Genomic DNA, 26,791 nt, shown 5'->3' with positions numbered 1-26,791 from the left:
TCATAAGAAGAACTCTTATTGCTCTTCTGGTTTGGGTTTGTTGGCACCTCCTGATGGTGGCATTAGGTGTGAAGTTGGCATTTGGAGAGTGTGTGAACAGTGAGAAATGCATTAGCATCAGCTGCATCCTGTACCAGCTGCCCAGGAAGACAGATCACAGCAGTCAAATCATCACCATCTCAAAAATAATCTCTGATCCCAAGTGAGCACAAGTGCTTTCAACCCCTTTTGGTTAGATAGTTATAAAAGCAATGATGGAGCATGTTTTGGGGAAAAAATTATCATGTTAATTTAATATGACATACTTCAAAGCAATTATTTGAGTGGCTCAACTTTCAGAAGTCTATTCAGAGTGGCAATTAGAACACCCTCCCTCAGACATCACTTTGGAGACATCAGGCTCTCCTTCACAGTAAGCACTGATTTCTGTTTTTCTTAAAAATTGCATTGCCCTCATTCTCTGTTAATGATATAAACAAAGTAGTTTTCTGGTTATTATTTAGTTTGGAATAATTTTGGTAACGTTAAAACACCATTGATTTCTAAAAACAATCTTAAATCATGATACCCACTAGCTGCTTCGTCTTATGATTGAAGCAGGAAAGAGTCATTTTTCAAAGTGACTTTTTTTTTAACTTAATGGGTATGAGGTGGGTGGAGAAGAGAAAAGGAGGGAAGAGGGAGAGGAAGGAAGACAGGAGAAGGAGGAAGAGGGAGAGAGAGAGAGAGAGAGAGAGAGAGAGAGAGAGAGAGAGAGAGAGAGACAGGAAAACTGAGATCTATATGGGAAAACAACAAAGTGTCTTTTGAGCTTTCGTTTTTATTAACATACGCAGCTGAATTAGAGAACTAGAAAGCTCCAATTAAAAACCTAACAAATATACCAAAACCAAAATCCAAAGGCCAGGAAAGTCTTCCCGACATACCAGCCAGTAACTCTCCTGGCTGTGGTTCAGAAATAAAGAGCAATTGCCACTCTTCTATAAAAACAATTGGTATCATTTTGGTTTTCAACAAATGTTTTCCTGCACAATTATAGCTGCATCAGATAGAATTCCCAATTAAATAAATAACTGGCAGAAGAAGTAAAAGCATTGGAAAAGAAAGAAAAGAAGAAGGGAGTTAATGAGCTGTGGCTGTTCTTCTCCTGAAATATTTACCTGGCAGATTTGAAGAAGAGAGAAGTCTCAGGTTGAGCCTGGTATAGATAGTCATAGATACAGTCTCTCAAGAGGGGACTTCTGATCTGAATTACTCAGGGTTAAGTAAAACTAAAATAACTCAGTTACCACAATTTCCCCATCTCACTTTTAGTAATTTTGTGTTTTCAGTGGCACATTCAGGACTTCTTTTTTCCCCCTCTCTCTTTCCTCTTCCTATACTCACAGTCACCCAGTATGTGTGGGTGTGTGATTCCGAGATGTGGTATTTTGGATGAATTCAGCTTGATGAAGCCATTTTGAAAGAGAGAGATTTTTATAGGACTTAAAGAACAAACTGTCAACCTTCAAGCTCTTAATATGACCGGATAACACGCGAATTGATGTTTTCACCTAATTGACTTCATTTTGTATCCCAACCTTGGGTTTGGGGAAAGACTCAGGATGGAGTGAATATGCCTATAGGGTGCCTGAGTTGGTGTATGAGTCCATTTTCATTACTATAACAAAATTGTTCAGGATGAGTCCTTATAAAGGACAGGGGTTCATTTAGCTCACAGTTTTGGAGGCTAAAGGGTGTGACACCAGCTCTAGTAAGGACCTTGTGTAAACTGGCATCATGAATACCTGTCAAGAACAACTTAAAAAAGGAAAGGTTTATTTGGGCTCATGATTTCAGAGGCAGGCTGACCCATTGCTCTTGGGCACCAGGTGAGGCAGAACTTTGGGGTGGAAGCAATTAATTGGTGGAGGAAATCTGTTCATTTAAAGGCAGTCTGGAAGGGCGGAGAGGATGGGAAGGGATTGGAACAAGCTCATGCCCTCAGTGACCTACGTCCTCCAGCTTACCTATTGTTTTTGTCACCTCCTGATAGTCCCTTCAAATTATGAATGCACCAAATTGATTAATCCATGGGAGAGGTCTGAGCCCACATGATCCACTCTTTTCACCTATGAACATTACTTCAGCACTTAACATTGGTGCTTTCGGGGAACATTCCAGATCCAAACCATAATAGTACTTGTGAGAGGGAATGATCATGTCCCCAGACAGGAATCCAGAGCAAGATTCATGGAGGGGTTCTTCTTTTTTACCCATGAGAACTAAGGAAGCACCCCCAAGAACAACCCATAAACCCAACTCCTAAGGGTCCCACACTGCCTGCTGACACCACCTTACTGTTGACCAAGATTCCCATTCATGAACTTTGTGGGACACACCATATCCAAACCTTAGCAGTTGTGCCAAAGATTTGTCTTTGCATTTTTCAATCACCTATTTCAATATTACTGTGTAAAATTATCTCTATCCAAATTTCTGGCTTTGAAACAAATCAGTTCAGAGATAAAAGGTTAATATATCCAAGAAATTGGAGTGTCCAAAGTTCCAAACTTGTTGTTAGAGGCCGTCCCACCTGTTGGTGTGGGTTCCTTCAGGTCTATTATTGTAAAGATGAGCCTTTATCCCATTCAGGATGCTATAAAGCACCGGCCGAGGACTCCTGAAGTCAGAATACAACTTTTCTTGAGATAGAGAAATAAAAAACTAGAAAATTGCCTGTTATTTTTTGCTTTAGCTCAGCCACCGTAATAAGAGGGAGAAATAATCACACATGAGATTGTCTCAGAATAGAAGGGGAAAAAAAAAGAGAAATCTCTGATTATCAAAGCCATAATTAAATGTTTATCCAAAGACTTGGGAGATTGCTCTTTCTTATGAATTATAGTAAGAACAATAGCATATGTTTACATCTTCTGAAATCTTATTGTTTCTGAAGGACTGGTGAGAGCTGATAAAGCCCTTTTTTCCATATCCAATGGAAATTCAAAGCTTTTTCCTTGTTTCTTGTGAATTTTTGGACAGTAGGTGAGAAAATAGTTCCTATACCTCTTGGGATCCTTGTGTTTTGGACCTCAATCTGCTGAATTGGGGTAATTATTATTATTATTATTATTATTATTATTATTATTATTATTATTACCTTGTCAACTTATGCAAATTGTTTCTCCTTCTCATTGCACTTACCCAGATGTGTAACTTAGCTCCTTCCCATGATTGTACAAAACTTACACATACAAATTCTTGTGGGTGTAAAAGAGGTTTTCATGAAACTGCATGGGAACAGTAGTGGTGGTAGCAGTTGGGAGACAACTAAGGTTTTAATCTCAAAATGGATACTATTCAGATGTAATAGTCCTGTTCTTAAATATCTTTAGGTTATTTACTATTGGGGATAAAAATTGAAAAAATTCAACTTTTGGAATATTTTAAACCCACAGACAGTAATGAGTAATAATCAAGTGAAGACTAATGTACCCAATTGAATCTTGACATTAGGTCATACTTTTTTAGAAGCATCTTTTTAAAGAAACAAAACATTGTAGATGTAATTGATGTTCTTGTGCAAAACTCTCTGATATTGTTTCTCTCCCTTCCCCTGTAGAGAAAGCTGCTCTCAGAAATTTAGCCCTTATTATCCACACATCTGATTTTATATTTGTTTTACACATATATGTAGCCATAATCAGTATTCTATAATGTATTACATGTTTTTGACTTTGGTTAATTGATATAAGCTGTAAATAACATTCTTTAAGTTACTTTTGGTCAACATTTTTGCATGTATCTCTGTCATTTCTTAACAGCAATATAGTATTCTATTGCATGAATATTTCACAATCTATTCATTTTCTTAATTATATTTTTTACTTTTTTTATTTATATATGACAGTGGAATGCATTACAATTCTTATTACACATGTAAAGCACAATTTTTCATATCTCTGGTTGTATACAAAGTATATACACACCAATTTGTGTCTTCTTCATACATGTACTTTGAATAATAATGATCATCACATTCCACCATCATTTATAACCCATGCCCCCTCGCTTCCCTTCCAACTTCTCTGCCCTGTCTATAGTTTGTCTATTCCTCCCATGCTCCCTCTCCCTATCCCACTATGAATCAGCCTCCTTATATCAAATAAAACATTTGGCATTTGATTATTTGGGATTGGCTAACTTCACTTAGCATTATCTTCTCGAACTCCATCCATTTACCTGCAAATGCCATGATTTTATTCTCTTTTATCGCTGATGATTAATATTCCACACAATCTATTCATTTTTTTTGCTAATGAACATTTAGTTTGTTTTTAGTCATAGCTATCACATACTATGCTAAAATGTACATTCTTTTTATTTTTCCTCGAACACACTTGTGATAGTGTCTATAAGAAATGGACTGAAAAAAACCACCAATGGCTCCTTTACTTCTTTCTCCTAGAGCCCTAGATTCATGTTACTTGCTATACCCACTACATTCCTTTTTCATTTCTCTCCCTTACTCCTTTCTGTGTAAAGTATCTCCTGCCACCCCAAATTATCAGCACTTTTTAAAATTTATTTTTTGGTTGCTGCACAACTCAGCTTTTTCTAGCCCTTAAACTTACTTCCTGGTTCATCTTTGCACATGCAATTTTATCATGGTATTCTGTAGAACAAAAAGCAAGCAAACAATAAAACCAAAACTTTTTTTTTTTTAATAGGACTTAGTTCCTTTAGGCAGTTGTGACTATAAGTCTGCTATCTCCATTATTTTTAGGCAACGACTTTATAGGATGATAATTTCCTATATTTCTTGGTCTGGAGGATCATCATGTGCTTGTGAGATTTCATCTGAAAGAATGAAATTCAACACTTATATTCATTCATGCAACACTTATATATTACACATTTTTACCCGGCACTGCACTTATAGGTAGTGAAATATTCACAAAGTTAAACATGATCAAAGAAACTCTCAATCTAGTCAGGAAAATAAACAAAGATGCAAATACTCACAATGTGTTTTAAAACGTTCTTCCAAGAATGGAGCAGAGCACTTTGGAAATATTGAAAATGGAAAGTTCAATTTGTTTAGAAGTAGAGAAGTCCTTAGAAAAAGAGAAGGAAGTAGAAAGAATAATTGCAAGATGCAGAGTGTGTTTGGTATTGGCAAGGAATTTGGTTGCCAAATTTTAGAATCTGGAGAAGGAAAATTGAGAAACAGTAGCAAGTAAGGTAGATTGGTGTCAGATTTTTCATGGCTGCCTACATTGGGCTCAGCTGTTGGAATTTTAGTCTATAAGCAAGGCAGGAGCCACAGGAGTTTAACAATGAAGCCATTGTAATATTAAATCTGGGTTATAAAAAAAACAACAAAAAACAAACAAACAAACAAAAAAACAAAAAAACACCAACTAATGGCTATCTGTAAACTTGGAATCCACTTAAGTCACTGTTGTGTTGTTCCAAGGGGAGACTACAAGGGGATAGAACTAAGCTTCGGGAGAGGAATGGATGGCTAGTAATTTAGGAAATTTGAATACTAATCAGAATTTAGTATTGTCAAAATGTTGTTCTCCTTTCAGAGGGATGAAAGGAAGATGCATTAAGGATATGAAGAAATGTGGTTTGGGAGGCTTGGTAAGTCAGGATACTGTTTTCCAAGAGAAGGGGTTTAGGAGGAGTGAGTCTTAATTGGAAGGTCATGAGTTTCTTTGGGGCAACTCTTAATGCCTCTGAGGCATGGAATAGAGTTGCCCATCCGAGGTCAGTGCAACTATGGTTTAGTATTTTGGAGAGGTCAGACCGAAGGGGTAGATTTAGGAGAGAGTTTCAATACTGTCAAACACAGCAGAGAACTCAAGGAAAATGAATCGAAAATTTAAGTCTTATGGAACCGGCAATCAGGGATCACTATGGATACTTTTTAAGATCAATGTCAAAGTCAAGCATGGTGCTGCATGCCTGTAATCCTAGCAGCTTGGGAGGATGAGCAGGAGGATCACAAATTCAAAGCCAGCCTCAGCAACTTAGCAAGGCTCTAAGCAACTTAGTGAGACCCTGTCTCAAAATAAAAAATTTAAAAAGGCTGGGGAAGTGGGGAAGTGGTTAAGTGCCCCTGAGTCCAATGCGTGGTTTAAAAAAAAAAATCAATGTCAGTAAGGGTGCAGTAGAAAAGGCTCCCGTTCAGTGCATGGAAGTTGGTGTGGTGAACGCTGCTGATCTTATTGCAAATGTTGGTTCTCCCTGTCTCCCTGGCCAATAGAACACTGGGTTTATTAAGAGGGCAATGAGCAGTGCTTGAGGTCAGTGACACAGAAGAAGAAGTCTTTTGGGGATTTCTGGAAACGTTTATGGTTTCTTGACAGGCACTGCTCCTTCTCATTTTCCCTTTTTGCTCTTTCTCGTTTCCAAGAATATTAGAGGAAACAAGAAGGATGAATTTGAGCACCTACATGTTGAGGATCACAAGGAAAATGGTGTCATCCAGCCCGATGCAGTTCTAGCCTACCCACCTTGAGTTCCTGTTGTGTAAGATAAACCATTTAAGAGCTTTAATCAGAAAATCTTTCGGTACTAAGTAACTGAAGGGGAAATAATGGGAGAGTGTGTTGTGAGTGTTTTTGTCTCCTTCAGTACCGAGCCTACTAGTACACATGATTCCTCTGTGGAAAATCAAATCAGAAATATTCCTATAGAGGTAAAGGAGATGAAGGAAGAGGGAATGGAATTGGAAATCAAGTTGGATAGTTTTAAGAAACCAGTAACATTTTCACACCACTATATCGTTTTTACTGTGTAAGAGACTAGAGTTGATTATTACGTATTTCCACCTGCAATTTTAGTCTTTAAGTAACCTAGAAGATTTCTTTTTCTTTTTCTGCTACCACAGAAACTAAGACGAAGGTAACATTGAATAAGCAGTTTACACCATCTCTGCACAACCACCAGAAGTGGGTAAAGTTTTGACTTGTTTATTTGCAGTTTCTCTCTCTCTCTCTCTCTCTCTCTCTCTCTCTCTCTCTCTCTCTCTCTCTCTCTTTTTTTTTTTTTGGTATGTTGTCCAAATGGAAATGGTCTCTAAAGTTATGACTTCAAGATAAAACCAAGATAAAGAGCTGGCATCATTATGTTTGACAGAGCATAGACGGTGCTTATGCAGAAATTGAAATGATCAAAACTAACCTCTTGGAAAAATGCAAACATTCCAATGTTGTATGAAAATATACATGAATCAAATTTCTCGGCAATTATGATGTTATTTTTTTTTTAAGTTTATTCCCTCTTAGAAGACTCATCAGCTCCACTGTCATCCAAAAGCTTGTTGGGTGGCGGGAATGATTAAAGTCTGAGACATCAGAAAAACTCCTTTACATCCGCAAAAATGTGAAAACAAACCTTTAGGCAAAATGCTAAAAATAGGCACATTTTGGTGAAATGAAGCTGTTTGAATAAATGAAACTAATAGTTTTTATCTAAACCATCTGTGGTGTGAAATGGGAAGTCATATAGAAAAGTCCTTGGAGACTTCTGATCGCTCCACATTAGAAAGGGGAGGAGAGGAGAGAAAAATGGGCAAATGGGCTCTCTCTCTCTCCATTTATCTGGGAATTAACAAAATGATCAGCAAAGGGAAGGCTGGAGGCCAACTGGAGCTGCAGGAAATCCTATTCCTCCAATTATGGATGCCTTGAAGGTGAATGTTCTGAGAATGCAAGACCAGAGTTATTTCAGGAAACTGATAGGTCATATAAAATGGCAGATTTCCTCTCCTGTTAGGAAAGAAGAAAAGAAAGGAGGAAGGGAGAGAGGGAGAGAGAGAGAGAGAGGGAAAGGGGAAAGAAAATAAAGTGAAAGAAAATAAAAGCTAATCTAAAACAACCCCCATGGACTTAGTGCTGTAAAAGGTTGTCTCTTCTATTATGTTGGTCTGCTCAAACCACATCATGAAACCAGGTGTCAAAAACGACCCAGCTCAACAGCTAGAACAGCTTTGTAGGTATGTGTATTTTGTAATATTACCCAGAAATTGCAAGTTTCACTTAGATATGCCATTCTTTCTTTCTTCCTGTATGAAACTCTTACCAAGGCCAGATTTAGGTTTTTGTGGAGCTACTTGATTAAAAACAAAACAAAACAAAAAAAGCGACTATGCCACAAAATTACAAAATTGGTTATAATTTATATAGAGCTGAATTTGAGAATTTTCCTTATGCTGGGGAAATTGGATAGTCCTTGAAAAGATAAATCTAGCAGTATAGGCTACTTTTATTTGGGGGCTATTTCTCCATGTTTGAGCATTACACCAAGACTGTTGTGTTTACAGTATAATAGACCACAAGCAATGGGGATAACTACCTTGCTTTTTGTGTAACCAGAGTAGGACCCCTTCTGGGTTCATTGGCTTCATCTGACCCACTCTTGAAAATAGAAAATCCCTTCACCTCCTTATCTGAATAATCCAAGAATTACAGGTCATTGGGAGACAACCAAATATATAAAGAAGCTATGAAGAAAATCTTTGTTAAATGCTGTCCTGGAAAGCATGCTAATAATACATGTGAGTGATTTCCCCTGCCCCTACACTGGTCTTTCTTTGACTATTATTAAAAGCAGTATTTTTATTTCTTTTTAGAATACAGGGTCGATGCTATATTTCTTAATTCAATTAGCAACAGGATGTGTTCAGTCCAACAATGGAATTCTTGCATTGGTCTAAGTTTCAAGGTATCTTTGGATTTAAGTATGAGGGTTCTTTTCTGCACAATTCAACACTTGACCTAATTTTTCAGAGTGGCCAGGCCTCTGTAAAAATGGCTCTTTTCCTAGAAAATGACCATAGTGCCCATAAACATACTATTTTGGAACTTAGCACACTGTGACTTATGATCCTACACTTACTTTGATGTGAATTTTGCACTTTGACTTTCCTTTGTCTGTATCTTGGACTTTAGGCTTATGACTTTTGATGTTAGACCAACGGCACATCTTGCTTTTGTGCCTAGCCACCTCATTTCTATAATTGTTAAGTGCTGAGTTAGTATTATTTCTCACGCGATTACTATCCCCCTGAGTGCATACAAATGATATGTGAAAAGGACTAGGGAGACAGAGCTCTTGGGTGTTCATGGCAGATAGGCACATACCAAGGGCCAAGCAATATGGTCCATTTGTCTATACCATGGAATCTGGGTGGATTTGATCCTAATCCAAATGTCAGGTATCCAAGTGAAGAAAAAGTAAAAATTTCAAGGCAGAATTATAGAGCGTTAAATTTTGGCAAGCACCTGCTTGAAATGTCCTTCTAGAAAGCTTAGCTCCTAGCTCTAGCTCAATCCCAGAATGTAATGGCAAGTGCCAGCAGAGAAAAAGTTAAGTCATGACAGTGTCCTTCTGCATCTGCTTTCACAGCTTATTCTAGCCTGATGCAATATGAAAAGGTTGAGATTAACCCCTACCATCAGTGTATTTATTGGAAAGACTAATGTGACTTGCACCACAATACTGAGTCCTTTGTAGTCTGATGTTTAACTATGTTGGAATGTTATTCTTTCCGTTGCCTTTATGACAGTACTTGGATTTGAAACCATTGGCTCTTACTCCAGTACAAAACTCCATCTACCCTTTCTTTTATAGACTTCCAAATAGTCAAACTTGTTTTCTTCTACAGATTTCCACTGAATAAGAGCAAGGTGAATGTTTTACCAAGTGACTAGCTCTCTTTCAGACTAGTTCCAGGGGGAAGCCCCAGTTCCCATGCTGAAGACTAAAGACCACTCCTGAACTTTGCCTCAACTTCCTAGTGTGGGGTCTCTTTCTAGTGATGTGGCAGACAGGGGATGGTGCCAGGCCTGGGGAAGTAAGACATTTGTTTTGGAATTCCATAGACTCTAAACATTGGACCACCACCTTCTAACTGTCTTTAAAACCTTTTGCCTATAACACTTGCAAGCTGTGGTTTTTCTGTCTGTGTGAGGTGACTAACAGTGCTGCTGTGTGGGGAATGTATTAACTTTGCACCCAAACCACCCACTGGCTTCCGGTACCTCTTATCAGCTAAGCCATCAGCTATGAGCTGACATTTCAGCATTGAGAAGCTCCCCACCCCCACCAAAAGAAAAAAAAAAGTGACAGGAGGAGAAAAAGGCTCATTTGGCAATAGTTTGCTCTTGCTGTTTGGCCTGGAGAAAGACATTCAAAGTGGTAGAAGATTGTTTAGTAACAGCTGGCGAGCACCAGGGTGTGAGGCTGATTTTCAGATATGACAGCCACTTACAGGAATGCTGCCAGATACAGCTGTTTAAAAGCCTTAATAAACAGCAAGTCAATACTAATCTTTGCCAAATTAATCTTTTCCCTGACAGCCCATCAGAGCAATTATGTTTGGGCTTATTGTAAACACACAATTGTCAAACAGGGACGCTCCAGACTTAAAAAAAAATACTGTAGTTTGGTTCATAGTCTCTTTTGAATGGTATTTTCATTTTCTCTCTACCATCGTCTTTCTACCTTACTTTTTGGTCACCACATATCATTTTCTTCTGGACTTATGTCAGTGTGAATGAAATTTCACTTTCAAATGTCTTTGCTAGCACAAGAAGTTAATAAAATGTGAAATGATTCGTGCTGGTGGTCTTCTTTAATTAGCCACAGTTCTGATGGAGTTCCAATATTACACAGAGATGCTCTCAGTTGTCTCCCATCCAGTACCAAGGACTTTGCTTCTTCGGAATCTACTGTGGTGCAGTCTGGTGCTGGATACAAAATGACAAGATGTTTGGCTACATATGAGATGAGAAGGCAGAGTCGAATCTCTTTGTACATACTAGACTGCCAAGAGCATCCAATTCAGTTCTATATGACTCAGCTCTATAGTTTCCTCCTCCTGCAGTTTCTAGTCTTGCTCCTTTATGGTTGAAGAGATTTGGAGGATTTCACATTCCCTTTCTCTAAGTAATAGTCTTGTCCAAGGATGTGAAGACTTTTTTGTTAGGAAAGTTTTTCCCATACTGACAAATGGGGCCAAATGAAAGTATGGAAATCTCCTTTGAGCATCTTGACAAAGGGAATCACTTCATGTGATCCTGGGGTTGTTTAGAAAGACCCCAAGGAAAACAAGAGTCTTCTCCTTGCTTCACCAAGTCATACTCACACTCAGTTGTTAGGAAAAAAAACAAAAAACAAAAAAACATAGTGTCCTGTTCATCAGTGTTTTAATTTAGCATTCCATAAAACTAGTCTCCTGAAATTTCTCGTGTTCAACACTCCTACATGTCTAGCACCTTCTTTCTCCCTTGCTTCTTACACTCTTGATGGGATGAGTGTGTATTAAATCTTTTACTTTTGTCACAACTAGAAAAAACTCTTGTTCAATTTCGTGGGCCAAAATAATATGGTAGAACTCATTTTGAAATTCTTTCAATCTTTTTGTAAACTTAGGTTTCTTAGAAAAATATTTCCATCTTCTTCACCCTCTAATGCTTGTGTGTAGGCACGTATGTAATTCCCTTTTTATTTAAAAGCTTGTATATCATCAAGAAAACATGGAATTCCTATGGAGGAAAATTAGTGAGTTTGCATTGATTATGATCACATTTCTTTGGTACCTACTATGTACTATGATATTCCAAGTTTTTTAGGAGTCAAAAAATTATTCAATTTCAAGTAGTCAAAAAGAGATTAGTACTGTGGGGTGTCTCACACGAGGCATTAACTGGAAGTGACTCAGAGTAATGTGTATTTAGGGGTTAAACTCATGAATCAATCTTTTACCTTAACTTGCCACTATTTCAGTGTTTAACCATCAGCCACTGAGATGAATTTTCTGTTTCTATCTTTACTTTAAAATGAGAATCATGAGTAGAATAAGAAAATGCAGGTCAAATCCCCATTAAACAAATAAATATGAGACCATCCATATCTAACAAACATTTTCATGTTCCATCAGGTAACCTATTTATTACAAATTTCCACATAAACAATATCATATAATAAAGAAATAATGATAGTTACTGGGACTGAATCTGATAATTTAAAATATTCTTTGTTTAATATGACATAGTAATCTAGGATGAATTCTAAATGGAGTAACTTATAAATAAGCATGACCAATTACTTTGAGTCTTTCCACTTAGGACTTTGTAAAGTACTTCTAATTCCATTCGAAATTATATCTTAAGTTGTAGCTAAAAAGTCTGTTGTCCCTAGTTCCCAAAAACATCTGGTGAAACCATAAGAGATTACCATTGATGTAGATAAAGGCTCAAACACTGGCATTTTCATATGGATCAATCTAGTGACCTTTCAATGAGTTAGGCAATCTTTTGCAAAGTGCAATAGGCCCACGGAAAATGGTGATTGGCTACTAATGTGCTAATTCTAAATTCTGCCCTCCTAAATTTTTGAAAGTTTCTTAGCAATGAAATCTGAGAAAGGATACACTACTTTTGTTAAACATGGCTTTCTATGGACAGCTCATGTCCCATGAAGAGGGTACTCTTTGCATTTTAGATAACCAACAAAAATAATTACAGAGAACAACTTTATCCTTAGCTATATATGTGAACTTGTTCAACTGGAAGTCATTATTTGACTCATTTTTTTAAATTGTCAGCTCATTACCATTTAGATGGGGTTTTTAGACTGTTCTTTCTTGATTTAAAAAATATATATATATATATATATATATATATATATATATATATATATATATATATATATATATATATTTTAGTTGTAGCGGGACACAATACCTTTATTTTATTTATTTATTTTTATGTGGGGTTGAAGTTCGAACCCAGGACCTCGCAAGTGCTAGGCGAGTGCTCTACGGCCGAGCCACAACCCCAGCCTTTCTTAATTATGTTAGAGATTCAACTTACTCCTACTCACTATCATGTTATTTTATAAAATTTTTGTGCTTAGCTATAATTCTGATTGGGAACATGTTGGTGAAGATATTTTCTGATCAGTATTATTCCTGAATTTCTTAGAATGAGTTGATTTGTGGTTCAGAAATCCTTTGATGTACTTCAGCAGAGAATTCTGTGTATACCACTACTGTTCCTCTGAGTAATAAACTATGGTTACCTTGATGGCTGCTGTGCCCTGAACTGGCTTTGGGCCTCTGGCTTCCTCAAAGACAGTGGACTTAAAGATGGAGCACTTCAGGCAGAAGTAAAGATGGTGGGTTTAAAGATGGCAGATCTCTCAGGCAATGACTCAGTGTTGGAGGGCCTCAGACTGGTGAGAGGGCACTTTCAGAGTTTCAGGAAGGAAGACAGAAGGCCATGGTAGCTGCTAATCCCTACTATGCCAATTCGCTTCTGCCCTGAGATTTATTGGGGATTTCTCATTTGGGCCTGTCTTTTAGAGACTGATGGATCACCAAATAGAATACGGTCACGCATGGTAAGAGTTTTTATTGATGATGTATTTTCTTTTATTTACATTTGTTTTTACTGTATTTGGTATTAAATTTCAACACTCTCTCTACCCTGGTTGCACACCTGCTCTGGAGAAGCTGTAAACAACATCGCACTTCCCTGTACAAACCGCCTGTCGAAGTCAAAGCTGCTTATTCTCATCCCGGTAATTACCTTCTCAGTTTAGACTTAATGCAAGAGAAATTTTTACTTTATCATAATATAATCAATAAAAGACATTAGTTAATTAGTAGTGCTGGTATATTTCTAAAATACTAAACAGACAAACAATAAACTGTGAACTTAATCACATGAGTTCTTATACAGTTTCAAGACAGGAAAATTAGAGCTCTCAGCTACAGTCATTTTAATAATCACATTGGATCTGCATTATTTATTAGTTATTACATGCTCAAGTGACTCAAGGTTGTACAATGCCTAAAATCATTCCAAAGCAAGCATACCTTTTGTCTTTTTAATTCTGACTGGGTTACATAATGCATATATTTGTATTTTGTTAAACTGTTAGATTCATTTCGCACATTCCACGAAAGAGACATTAACTATTCTTTGGATTTTCAACCAGGTTAACTTAGCTGATAGTCTCGTGTAAGGGAATAATTTTCTAGCTCTCTCTCTCTCTCTCTTTTTTTTTTTTTGGTGTAAAATCTATGCAAATCCTCATCCAGATTTTCAAAATTTTTGGTCCCCCTAGCAAATCTCTCAGAATTCTTTTTGGGAAGAGAAGTTGCTTCTAGAGACACAAGAGATAGCAAGAACGTCAGTTCCATAAAAACAGCTTTCGAATTTGGAATGTGTTTCCTTTCTCTTTTGCTGTCTGATTACTCACCTTTCATTTCTAGGTTTATTCCTAACAGTATGCTTCCCTTTGGTTCCTTCCTTTGCATGGATCTGTTCTTACATGTTTGGGAGACTTTGTGAGAAGCATGCAGCTTGAGTTTTAGGTGACTGGACTTGAATTTTATGGTGTGTGTGTGTGTGTGTGTGTGTGTGTGTGTGTGATTTTCAGAGTTGACTAAAATCAGCTGAGAACCCAAAAGCAACTCTTTTTAGGTAGAGGATGTGTGTGTTTAGTCTTGGAGCTGTGTGACTTTGGGGGCAATTTTCCTTTATATTGAAGAAGAAAGAAAGTTCTTAAGGAGAATAGTTTTTCATTTGCATCAACCGAAGAAATGCAGAAATAAGGACTGGTTACTTTAATTTGCTGCTAAATGAAAAGCAGGTTTGGCTTTATTCATGTCACTGTAAAAACTAAATAATAAAGTATTCACACCAAGCGTGAATTTTTTTTTTGCCAGCAAAAGTTAAAACATCAAAGAAACCTCTTTCAAATACTAACAAATTTACTTACAAACACCTATATTTATTATTTCATAAATAGGCGCAACAGGTTCCATAAAAAAAGATTAAATACAGACACAGTATGAAGAAACAATAATACAGAGCCATATGTAAAGGTTATAATTTAGCTGTTTCCAATCTGTTTCTGCATCTAGTAAGATACCAGGTAAGCATTTGGCAGTTTTATACATAAATGGACTTAAATGACATTTACTAACCATTACACAAAAAGTGATACAAAAAAGCAATTTTTCTGCAGTACAAAATAAATGGGTTTGCGCTTCCCTTAACACTAGTTTCTTTTTGTCTGATCAATGAGACAAAGCCAATTTGTTTTTAAATTAAAATCATTTGGGAATACTTTTTTTCAAATATTTTGAAAATATAGAACTATTAGTTGTTTTAAAAATGAAGTAAAAATATGAATGTTTGCCAATTTAACCCCTATCGTGAAATCAATAAACTGGGATGAGCCAGTTTCAAATTACAATTTAGCTACAAAAACATTCACATTTTATACTCTAGGAGAGTGTAACATAGATGCTATTTACAAACTTGCTATGACTGCTACATCAAGCCATTTAAAAAGTCTTTAGTAGTTTCATATAAACACCCATTATGAAAACCAATGGAAAATCCAGGACTGTTATCCGAGACATCTACAGTTGCTAAGGCAGTTACTAGGGCGCAGCACTTCACAGCAAAAAAACAACATAAAATCTGAATGGTCCATATTTCCTTTGGGGAAGGAGGAAAAACAATGTCCATAAAGGATTAAAAAAATAATAAAGAAGCATGACTATTTCTTCCAGAGTGGGTTACCCACAAGCTCAAATGGTCCTAAGTGCTTAGCAACTTGTATTTTCTAATAAAATGGAGAACTGCCTTGGCTGTACAAAGCAATCCATGGTGAAAAGACTTCCCTGAATTCCTCAGTGGAAAGAAGAGGTGTTCAGATTTTCAGGTAAGGTACAGTGCTTTGTCCCTCTGCATGCCCCTGTGTGGAGAGAAAACAGACAATTTCTTGTTACAAGACAATCTGCTCCAGGGGACAGCCGGGGTCAATGGCTTTGAGTTATTTGCTCTAGCTCGAGGGATGGAGTTATGTACTGGGAAAGGGCATGGGTAGTTAACCTACATTTAAAGCGAACAGTGATCTAAAGGTATTCATTCTTGGAAGATCTAGAAGATGGCTTAAATTGTTTCTGGAGAGATGTCTTTGTCTTTCCTGAATGAACAACCATCCCAGATAGCAGTTTTGAAAGCTGGAGTAAAACAAGGATCCACTAGGACGCATGCTATGAATGCTGTTTACCACCAGGTGGCGACTGCTGGCTGCTTACCCACTACTGCAGTAGTCGTTATTCCAGTCCACAGGCTGTGGGGGAGGATTTCTGCACCCCGAACGCACATACTCCATTGCTTGGGTGACAACTTGTGCGGCTGTGGATGTAGGGTTGATAATAGTCTGATAGTCAGGTTGAAGAGTAAATCCCTGAAGGGGGAAAAAATTCAAGTCCACAAATAAGGATCAAAGTGCCTTTTAAAGAAGAAATGCAACTAAATATTTATTAATTCTTTGCAAACACCCTAGACCTTGCTCCTGTCACTGTCAGGGCAAGCCTTTGGGAAGGGCCCAGAGAACTTAAAACAAATGCAGAAAAGAAATGCCCCAAACTCGGGTCTACTTACCTTTCCTTCATCTAGCCATGTGTCAGAAAACCTTTAATTATACTCTTGAACAGATAAATTGACTTGAGAAACAATTTAAAACATAGAGAAGCTAACCCAATCAAAACAAAGGGAGAAAAAAGCTTAAACCCCTCAAAGTTTGTTTTCTATCAAACCTAAGGATACATTAATAGTTAATCCCCAGAATATGAAACAGAATCTTTTTTGAAGGATTCAGGCAGCAGGTGGCTGAGTGTCTTATTAGACTACACCTATTCACATATTGTTCTCAAACCCCTTTTTCTTATTCAATCACAAAGAGACCATCTGCTTCTTCTTTTATTTGTATTTCTTTCTCAGCTAAAAAATTTCAACCAAAGCTTTTTAACAGTTGTTGGACTAATATAGGGAAAGAGATGCAAAACAACTTGCCATTCGAAAACAGAGAGGGAAAAGTGTAAGACAGAGAAAATATTTTTTAATTGAAAAGTCTATTAACCAGCAAACAATCATCGGACTTCAGGAAGATTCCTTGAATTCACTAGTATGGTGAAGTGTTGACTTTTAATCCTAGCAAAGCTATTAAAAATTCAAGGACAGAATCTCTGAAGTATATAGCTATATCTGGCACACAAAAAGCATTAGATGCAAAGATTTATTTTTAGCTTATGTGGTGAATTCAAGAGCAGCATAAGCAAGCTTTGCTGCAAGTGACTGAAAAAAGCAACTTAATTAATCTTGTGGTTGTCTTGCAGCAGATTCCATCCATGAGTTTTAACCACTGAGAAATCAAGAGATTTCAGAATCATTCCCTATTTACTTGGAGGAAGTTTTTGATGATCTAATATTGTTGAATTTTTACTTTTCTTAAACTCAGCAGGATACTCAGAGGATTGATTTTTTTTTTTAACTAAGGATATTTCCTTAGACTTTAGTTTATGTTTGGATGTTCCCAGTGTAATGACTCCAAGACAATACCTACTAGCAACTGTCTTCAACTCTCAATAGAGGATTTAAAATATTGATTTAGTTTCCATTCAAATGATAGACTTGGAACCAATGTCTACCCTCACTCCCACCCAAGCTATAGAGAAAGACAAAATTCTGGATATTGGGAAACAGTCATTGAAGAGTGGAGAATTCATCCAGACTGGGTGTTTGACCTTATATAGACTAAAAATTTCCTAAGTTAACAACTGATTTGTGGGAAATAAGTTTGTCTGTGTACACACCACCTCTAGCTCAAACTGTAAATGTCTTCTAAATGAGAAAGTGAAAAGAGATCTAACTGGTAATTTGGGAGTCCTGTCCTTTCCAGGCAGAAATCCTCTTTCTCTAGACTTGCCCAGATTTCCAACATGGCGGGAGTCTTACTTAATGAAATGTCTTCATTTCCTTAGAGTCCTGTTATCCTGTCCAGCATTCTTGACTTCCTTCCCTAGTGTCTAGTGTGCTCCTGGGCAAAGGGCAGGAGAGAGCTTTGAGGGAGCATTGTGTTGACTTCCTTTATTAAGTCCCCCTTGTAAGGCTGCCTTAGGGGACCCTGAGATCTGACGGTATTTACAGTGCTTACTCGATATTCTCAGGGCCTAGCCCATAGTAGTGGCTCAATAAATTATATCTTTCAATAAATAAAGTTTAGTACAGATTACTTGATGCTACTGTTAGAAAGCATCAGGGTGGATAAACGTGTAAATGCCAGGGTTTTCCTATCTTTTTAATGTAAAGTTCTCCATATTGGATTGTTACACAATGGACAAAATAGAATCTAAAAGCAAACAAGTATCAAAACAAAGAGTTATTGAAAATATCTTGAGTTGAAGGTATGGAAACATGAAAAAGCAACACACACACACACACACACACGCACGCACACCCTAAACCATCTTTTTTCCCCCATTCTGTGAAAAGAGATCCTTAAGTTTGGTGAGAGAATATCAGGCAAATATTAATTTTTAGATTATTAGTTAAAATTAAATGGATGACTTCAGTTTATAAACCTAAATTGTATTCTAGCTAGAAAGTTCAAAGATTAAAAATTTAGCTAAAATTTAGTATAAATTTAAGGAAATCACTAATATCAAAACATGCAAGAACCAAGAAATATACAGGCAAAGGCTGAAGTAACATTATTTAACACTATTTTACTTTCAAGTTGGAAAATGAAACATGCTTCTGAACATTATTATAAAGAGATGCTGAGGTCAAACTTAGAGCTAAGTACATTTTTATAACTGATGTAAATTGGAAAAAAAACAATGATATACACTTTTTGGAAAATGTTTGCTTAGCAGTCTAATTAACCAAGACTGAATATTTTGCATTTTAATGCTCAGGAGAAAAATCACCAACTGTTTTGTAGCATGCCTGGAATTTTAAATTTCATTTTCTGGTGCCAGATTGAAATAAAAATAGGAAACATGATAAAGATTAATTTGATGTCAGAAGGGACATTTGCTCTTTAATTAGATTTCTGTAGCCCTAGCAGTTTTGTTGTGCCACCATAGCAAGTCCGAAAAAGCCTACAGCACCACCAAACAGTGATCCTCATATCCACACTTTACTGGAAACTAATTTCATTTCCTGCCTGTCTGGAGAGGTATTTTCAACAGGGCGTCAATGTTTTTTGTCTTCACGACTGATTTATTCATCAATCTCAATGTGATTTTTTTTAAACCTTTAAATTACACCCAAATCCTAAAGCAGCTGTTTATTACACAAGGAAATTGAAAATCTGTCCATGTGATATCATACAAAGATTTTTTTTCTTAAGGTTATAAAGGAAGTTGACAGATATTAATGATTTCTTCTCTTGACCTCATTCGACAATACAGTGAGCAGAAAAATAGGCGTAAAACTGGATCCCCCCAAAAAAGAGGTTTATGGGTTCCGTGTATAAAATATTATTCTAGAAAAAAAGTGAAACTATTACTCCTGGTGGACTATACAACCATTTTGTAGGATACATTCATTTTCAAAAGGGTAATAAAATAGCTAAAGTAATACTGAAATACAGTAGTCATTTACTTTCTTTTTTATCTCTCCTTTGGGGTGTGTGTGCGTGCACGCACATGTGTGCACGCACACACATGGAAACACAATCCACATACTAGTAAGCAAACATCTTTGGACAAAGGTGTTTTGGATGATGAATCAGACAGGTCAAATTTTATCTGCGACTTGGGTTGCACACACACCAAAACCATCACTTTTTTCCCCCCATTTTATGAAAATAGGTCCTTAAGTTGGGTGAGAGAATATCATGCAAACATTTTTTATTTATTAGCTAAGATTAAATGGGTGACTTCAGTCTATAAACACCAAATTATGTGCTACCTAGAAAGTTCAAAGATTGAAAATTTAGTTAACTTCAGCATCTAAATTTAAGCAAATCATAAATACCAGAAGAATCATAGACCAAGAAATATACAGGCAAAGCCTGAAGTAACATTATTTTACTTTTAAGCTATAAAAATGAAACATAGTTCATTTTCCTGGTAGGCTGGGACAACATGTACAGGCTGAAGTCTCACTGATGACCTGAATGTTGTTCCCAACAGCTCTTGTGATTGTAGCAGATTAAGACATTCAGGGTTGATGTACTTTTTGATCTCAATTTTAGTATGATTGACCTACGGGGTCTGTCAGTCTCCTCAATCTGCAGGCTCCTGCTCCAGTGACCTGCTGATGACTCTTACCCTGTCCCCACCTCTTTCTCCTCATTCACTTGCTACCCATTGGCCTTTCCATCTCTCAGGCAAGACAACTTTATAGTAACCTTGGCTAAGGGAGACTTCCATAAGGAAATGGATCCCTTTGCTTGCCATAAAAATTTTGATTTCAGAACTAACTGGGATTTACAGACCCTCCAAATTCTTGGAAGAAACAAGTTTTCTAATACAAAGTTTGCTGTTCTACAAGAGTAACTGATAGCAAGGGGCAACAAGCCTAGCATTAAGAATTCAGGTTCTGCGTACATTTTGGGATCAAATTTTTGACACACACACGTCAGTTAGTGCACTAATCGCCAGGATATATGAAGAACTCAAAAAACTTCACACAAAAAACAAACAACCCAATCAATAAAGGGGCTAAGGAGCTGAACAGATACTTCTCAGAAGAAGATATACACTCAATCAACAAATATAAAAAAAATTTTCAATATCTCTAGTAATTAGAGAAATGCAAATCAAAACTACTCTAAGATTTCATCTCATGCCAGTCAGAATGGCAGTCATCAAGAATACAAGCAACAATAAGAGTTGGCGAGGATGTGGGGAAAAGGCACACTCATACATTGCTGGTGGGACTGCAAACTGGTGCAGCCAATATGGAAAGCAGTATGGAAATCCTTGGAAAACTTGGAATGGAACCACCATTTGACCCAGCTATCCCTCTCCTTGGTCTATACCCAAAGGACTTCAAAACAGCATACTATAGTAATGCAGCCACTTCAGTGTTTATAGCAGCACAATTCACAATTGCTAAACTGTGGAACCAACCTAGATGTCCTTCAACAGATGAATGGATAAAGAAACTGTGATACATGTACACAATGGGATATTACTCAGCATTAAAAGAGAAAAAGATTATGGCATTTGCAGGTAAATGGATGGAGTTGGAGAACATCATGCTAAGCAAAATAAGCCACCCCCCGACCCCCGGGGCCCAAACCAGGTGCTGAATGTTTTCTCTGATAAGTGGATGCTAATCCATAATGTGGGGAGGTGCATAGGATGAGTGGAGAAACTTTGGATGGGGCAAAGGGGAGTGGGGGGAGGGGAAAAGGAGTAGAAAAGATAGTGGAATGAGAAGGACATCGTTACCCTAGGTACATGTATGATTGCACAAATAGTGTGACTCTACTTCGTGTACAACCAGAGAAGTGAAAAATTCTGCTCCATTTGTGCACAATGAATCAAAGCGCTTTGTACTGTCATGTATAACTGATTAGAACTGATGAAAAATAATAAAAACATACCTAATTATTTTGGTTTTGGTTTTGGTTTCTAAATGCCTAAAATAAAACCTAATTTTAAATTTATATATATAAGAATTCAAGCTCTGATTTCTGAACAGATTCAGGTTTGAATACCAGCTCTGACTTTGTGAGTACATTATTTAACTCTGCCAAGCCTCAATGTCCTCATCTGTAAAATGAAGATGATGCTGGTATCTGAACTGTAAATGTTCTCAGAAGATGAGCTAAAAGTATTAAGGTCTACTAATACCTGTTAATAATAATAATGATGATGACGATGATGATTATGAATTTGGGACTACATATATTTGATTTTTCTTTCTGCCTCTTCTCTCACCAAATTTAAGCCTGAAATTTCATAGACGGCTAGATACTAATTCTATAGGAGAACTGTGTATACATATTTACATAAAGATCTGAGGACAAAGAGTAATTTGACTATAAAAGTGATAGCTGAATTTGCTACAATTTTTAGGTTTTCCCCTTCTTTAAAGACAAGTTTTTAGTATTTTTGAATACTGTATGGTCAACTGAGTTTACATGGTTTGCTCCTAATTTCCAAATTTTGAAATAACATCAAAATCCAAGTTAAGCTAAGATTTCCCACAAATGACTTCAATAATCGAGAAATGAGTAAGGAGGTTCTCAGACCACCAGATTTTCCAGTTTATGCAGAGGTGAGCTCCCCTTATTTCTTTCTTTATATATTTTTTTATGATGCTAGAGATCAAACTCAGGGCTCGGTGTATGCCAGGTAGGTGCTCTACCTCTGAGCCCCAGATCCATTTTTAAATAAAACTCTGGTTAGAATGTTTAGTTCTTAAAATTTTCAGGGTTCCACCAAATTTGCTATTGAACCTGATTTTATTTTAGAGCATTTATTGGATTTAACTGGCAGACCAGTCAAGATGTTCTCATCTACAAGCAATATTTAAAAACATATATAGAATTTTCTATTATAAAAAGATCAATGGCAGTATGTGACATCTCAAAATAATAAATATACTCTACTCAAGAAACAGAACAAAAAGGGGATTAGAAAGATGAAGCAAAATGGATATCTTGGGGAAGAAACCAGTGATTATGAAAAGCAACTATCAACTGCTAGGATGATATCATGTTCCACAAACCCATCCCTTGTCAATTACATTATTTTTTTCATCAACAGATATTTGTAGAATATTTCTGATTCTTTTTCTCCATTTAAATAGAAGAAGAGAAAACACATGTCCCCCAGCCTCCACTGGATGAACAGATCCCTCTCCCAGCCCTTCAGAAGAGGGGTGCTGATTCTAAGTCTGGAGCTATGGTGCTTACTTGCTGCATGGTGGGTGAATGTAAGGCAGACTGGACCTGCATGGGGAGCTGGTTCCCAAGGGGCTGCTGCATGGTGAGTGGCTGGTGCTGCTGCATGCTGAGATGCTGGTGGAGAGGTGGGCTGATCTGGAGGGGAGGAGGGGGAGACACAGCCATGTTTGCTATAGAGACAGTCACTGGCATTTGGTTATTCGGCTTGGGTGCGATGTTCCTGGGGAGACTAGAATGCATGGCAGTTAGGTGAGGATTCATTCCAGGTTGTTGGTGATAGTGCGAACTTAGGTACAGAGCTGAGTGGGCCTGGCTGGGCCCATGGAACACTGACGGCTTGGAACTGATCAGCTGAGGAGCTTGAGACGTCTTAACATCGACAGGTTCACTGTAGCTCTGTGGAAGAAACAAATGAGAGAAGAATTAGAAGTAGGATCCATGGAACACGGATTTGATGAACAAGATGCTCTGTGAGCTTATGCACGAACTTTCGTGAGAATCAACACCCATGGCTATTCTTGACTCTCTTATCTAAGAATTCCTCCATCGTTATTTTTAACATAACTTATACAAGGCTGAGTTTAATTCTATCTCTTTTATGAAATCTAAAACAATCTGCAGTGACATTTTATTCCTTTGCTTAAATGCTAAGCTCTAACTTGTGGACTCTTCTCCTCATCCAAAGATAAAAAGATGGGGGGGGCGGGTAGGAAGGATGCCATCATCAGTCTAATGGAAAACACAATATAGCTCACTTTCAAAGTAATTCAGTTCTGCAGTTCTCATATTGATTAGGTGTTTAGCCCCCCTCCCCTTATAGTTTCACGGAGCCTTGGCCTAGATATTTGCACAAAGAAAATAAAACTGGTTGCTGGAAATGGCTATGGAAGAGAAAGTTCTAAAATACCTTTCTGAAGTCATATAAAATTACATTAATATGGCTTCAAAGTCACCACGAAACTCATCTTGATTTTTTTTTAAGTTGATGATGAATTATCCTCCTTAATGAAGTGGATAAAAATAATCTCTCTTAGAAATTTTAGAATCCATCATAAATTAATATAATTTTGCCCTATTTTTTTTCTACACCTTCATAGGGTCATTTCCTAATAATCTTTTAATTGACTTCAAAACTCGACATTTCACTGGAAGCTGAAAAGAATCAAGAATTACCTCTTGGACGCTTTTTCTCCTACTTTTGCTGAGAGAAAGAGACTGACCTAACAAATGGGGAAAGGTAAAATCAATGAGAAGAAAAAATGCTAAGATGTTGTTCTGGAGAAAGTCACATCATCAAAAGAAGGTCTGGTGCATGCAAGTATGCCCTTACTCTGCAACTTTAATGTCACTCTTAACACTTTCAGACGTCAGTTAATGTCTTGTTGCTTTTAGCTCTGTCAGGACTGCTGGCACTGTGAGGGTCTTCCCTGTCCCTCCGGCTCAGGGTCCCACTACCCAGGCATTTGAAGAAACTCAAGCCAGTTAGCTGAATTAGAACAGGTCAGCCTGCAGAACTGGTAGCCACCTGGTTAATCTGTCCTCAACAATGCGAACAAATTAAATTAAAACAACGATGCTGCATGTATCACTCTGGAGGTGGTGCTGGTCTGCCAGTAGTGGGTGAACTGTTAACCCCATAACCTGTCTTCATAGCAAGGAGACATCAGATGCTTGTCAAAACACACCAAGCCATGGAAATATGGATTTCCATGATGATCCCCCGCAGAAATATGATAAGGTATCCTCAAAGAATCCACGCTCCCCCAAATGTCTCATTAGGACATTTTTCTGTGTGTCAATGTGGATGCAGCCTTCTGAAATAGGAATAAATGTTTAGCCTTCCCATCTCCTGCATTAACATTAAAAATGTAAAAAAACCATTTACCAAAAATTTTAAAGACCGACTTTAGACTAAAGAACCTTATTAAAGGTAGTACCTAAAAGGTACTTTTAATTTAAAAAAGTTTTTAGTTTAAAAATTATTTTAAAACTTTCATTTAAAAATTTTTATCATTGATGTGTAAAATAGTTAACAATTCACTTGAAAAGTCAAATGTGTTAATTGAGGTTGGGTAAACAGTGACTCCTTCTAAATCAGAAAAACATGTACTGCAATTGATAATGTCTCAAAAATTATTCCATATGTGTCAAGATCATATGTTTATTGTGTGTCTCCGTGTGGAAGTCATCTGGTAAAGTGTTTTTGTTGTGTTTGGATTGTGTCTCTTCTAGCTTATTACAAAAGGGCAAACTTCACATCTATTCATGGACTACATCAACTTCATACTGGAAAGAAATGGTATCTAATTCAAATTAATACATGTTGGTACATTTTAATTTTTTTCTTTATCATTGTTTTTAATTTACAAAGAATAAAAATAATTGACATTTCCTATACAACCCAAACTAGGAAATGTATTTCATCATAAAATGTTTTCCTTTTTAGTTTCTATGTATACCTTCTTACTAGGTAATAAGGTGATTATTGACTACAGAAATAAAAATGTTGAATTTAAAAGAAATGGTGAATCCAATTTTTCTGAATTTTCCTTTTTAAATAATAGCATGTAGTCTACCCTATAGCATCTCGATAATAAATAGATAGATGAGAGCTAGATAAATAGAAAAATACACATCTGTATTCATAGAAATAAATAGCATTCTAAGTTGAGATACTTTAATGTCAACCTTGTAAAGGCTCTCTTTGCTTATGGATGATTAAACACAATTTCTGTATTCAGACATTTGTCATTTACCTTCTTTATACCAAAGCATATAAAGACCAGTTCCCCCAAACCTATATTGAAATGATGGTAACTTTGAATCATCATTAGGACTATTATAACCTCAAATAGATTCCAAAAATAATGATTCAGATAACACTTGGAATATAATTTTTAACAAGAGGGAGGAAAAGTTATATTTTTTCTCCTTTACTTTCTAAATCATTAAATGTGACATGCTAAACATCATGTTGAGCCACATCCCTATCCACGGTAGGCACTCCAATATGAGTTCTTGCTCTCTGTGTTTTTTTTTTTTTTTTGAAATGTGAAGAAATGATTTTTCTTCTTACAGAATGAGGTAAACATAGAAACAGAGATGTTATGAATCCGGGAAGCAATTTTTTTTAAAAATGGTGGGGACTTGAATCTGTAGTACATGCATACAGCATTGTGTAAAGTACATAGAGGACACACACATGTTTGTTGAATGAGTGAAGGACAATTTGGGGGCAGTACTGTATGTAGATACTGTTGTCTTTGATGAGACCTCTCACTTAGTCATGACTCGGAAAACGTACAGAATATTGGATTGATGTGCCCCATTCTCTACTCTTCTTTTAGCATGAACCACACACTTCCTGAAGTGTTGAGAAAATAAAGCCCTCAGTGTTGTCCTCTGACTAGGTACTCTGCACTTTGGGCCTCACTGGCTCCAGGCAGGACAACATCAGTGGAGGAGCTTACTGTGTTCCACCCACACTTTGAGAATTTGTGTCTTTATATAAAAGTCACTCATTTAGTTGGGGAAAAAAGCTTGCTTCTACCTTCACTTCTGATTAATTATTAATCAGACTAATACAATAGGCCATCTATTAATTACATAGCTATTTCAATGTTTTAGAAGACAGAACAAGTTCATTTTCAATAGCAAACAGCTATGAATCCATAATCTGATTAAATGGAAATATGAAGAAATCATAAACTTAATATACTCTCGCTGCCAGTTCCTTCCAATTAAATTCTGAAAGCAAGGCTATAGTTTTGCAAATCAATTATACTGCATTTGAAGATCTCCAGACCTACCACTCAGAAATTAGAACTATTTTCTTATACATAGTAAACAATTTAAATTTGTTTCTACTTTTAAATAGATTAATCACTTTTACTTCACAATGAGTGTCTTGTGTTGGTCACCCGACAAATGTGATTTTTACCAGCATAAATTGAAAATTAACCTGTGAATCTGACATTGTTTTTTAGGGAAAAGTGTGTCCTTACTCTTCATTTCTAAGTATTTCCTTTTTTCTATTTGCCTTTGGGCCACAGAT

General features: G+C 36.8%; 1 protein-coding gene across 1 annotated transcript in view; it reads right to left on the bottom strand.

The window, feature by feature from the left end:
• Positions 1 to 14,703: 14,703 nt before the first annotated feature.
• TOX (thymocyte selection associated high mobility group box) overlaps positions 14,704 to 26,791 on the bottom strand; it is a 303,612-nt gene continuing 291,524 nt past the window's right edge. Inside the window, exons 7-9 of the mRNA XM_081266666.1 lie at positions 22,747 to 23,133; positions 16,121 to 16,272; positions 14,704 to 15,774 (exon numbers count right to left, since the gene is read on the bottom strand). Coding sequence (XP_081122792.1) covers positions 15,738 to 15,774; positions 16,121 to 16,272; positions 22,747 to 23,133 — 576 coding nt within the window. The 3' untranslated portion in view covers positions 14,704 to 15,737. The remainder of the gene's footprint in view (positions 15,775 to 16,120; positions 16,273 to 22,746; positions 23,134 to 26,791) is intronic.

This window comes from Spermophilus citellus (genome assembly GCF_964194105.1).
Source record: "Spermophilus citellus genome assembly, chromosome: 14".
Classification (NCBI taxonomy): Eukaryota; Metazoa; Chordata; class Mammalia; order Rodentia; family Sciuridae; genus Spermophilus; species Spermophilus citellus.
This window is presented reverse-complemented; position numbering and strand designations above follow the sequence as displayed.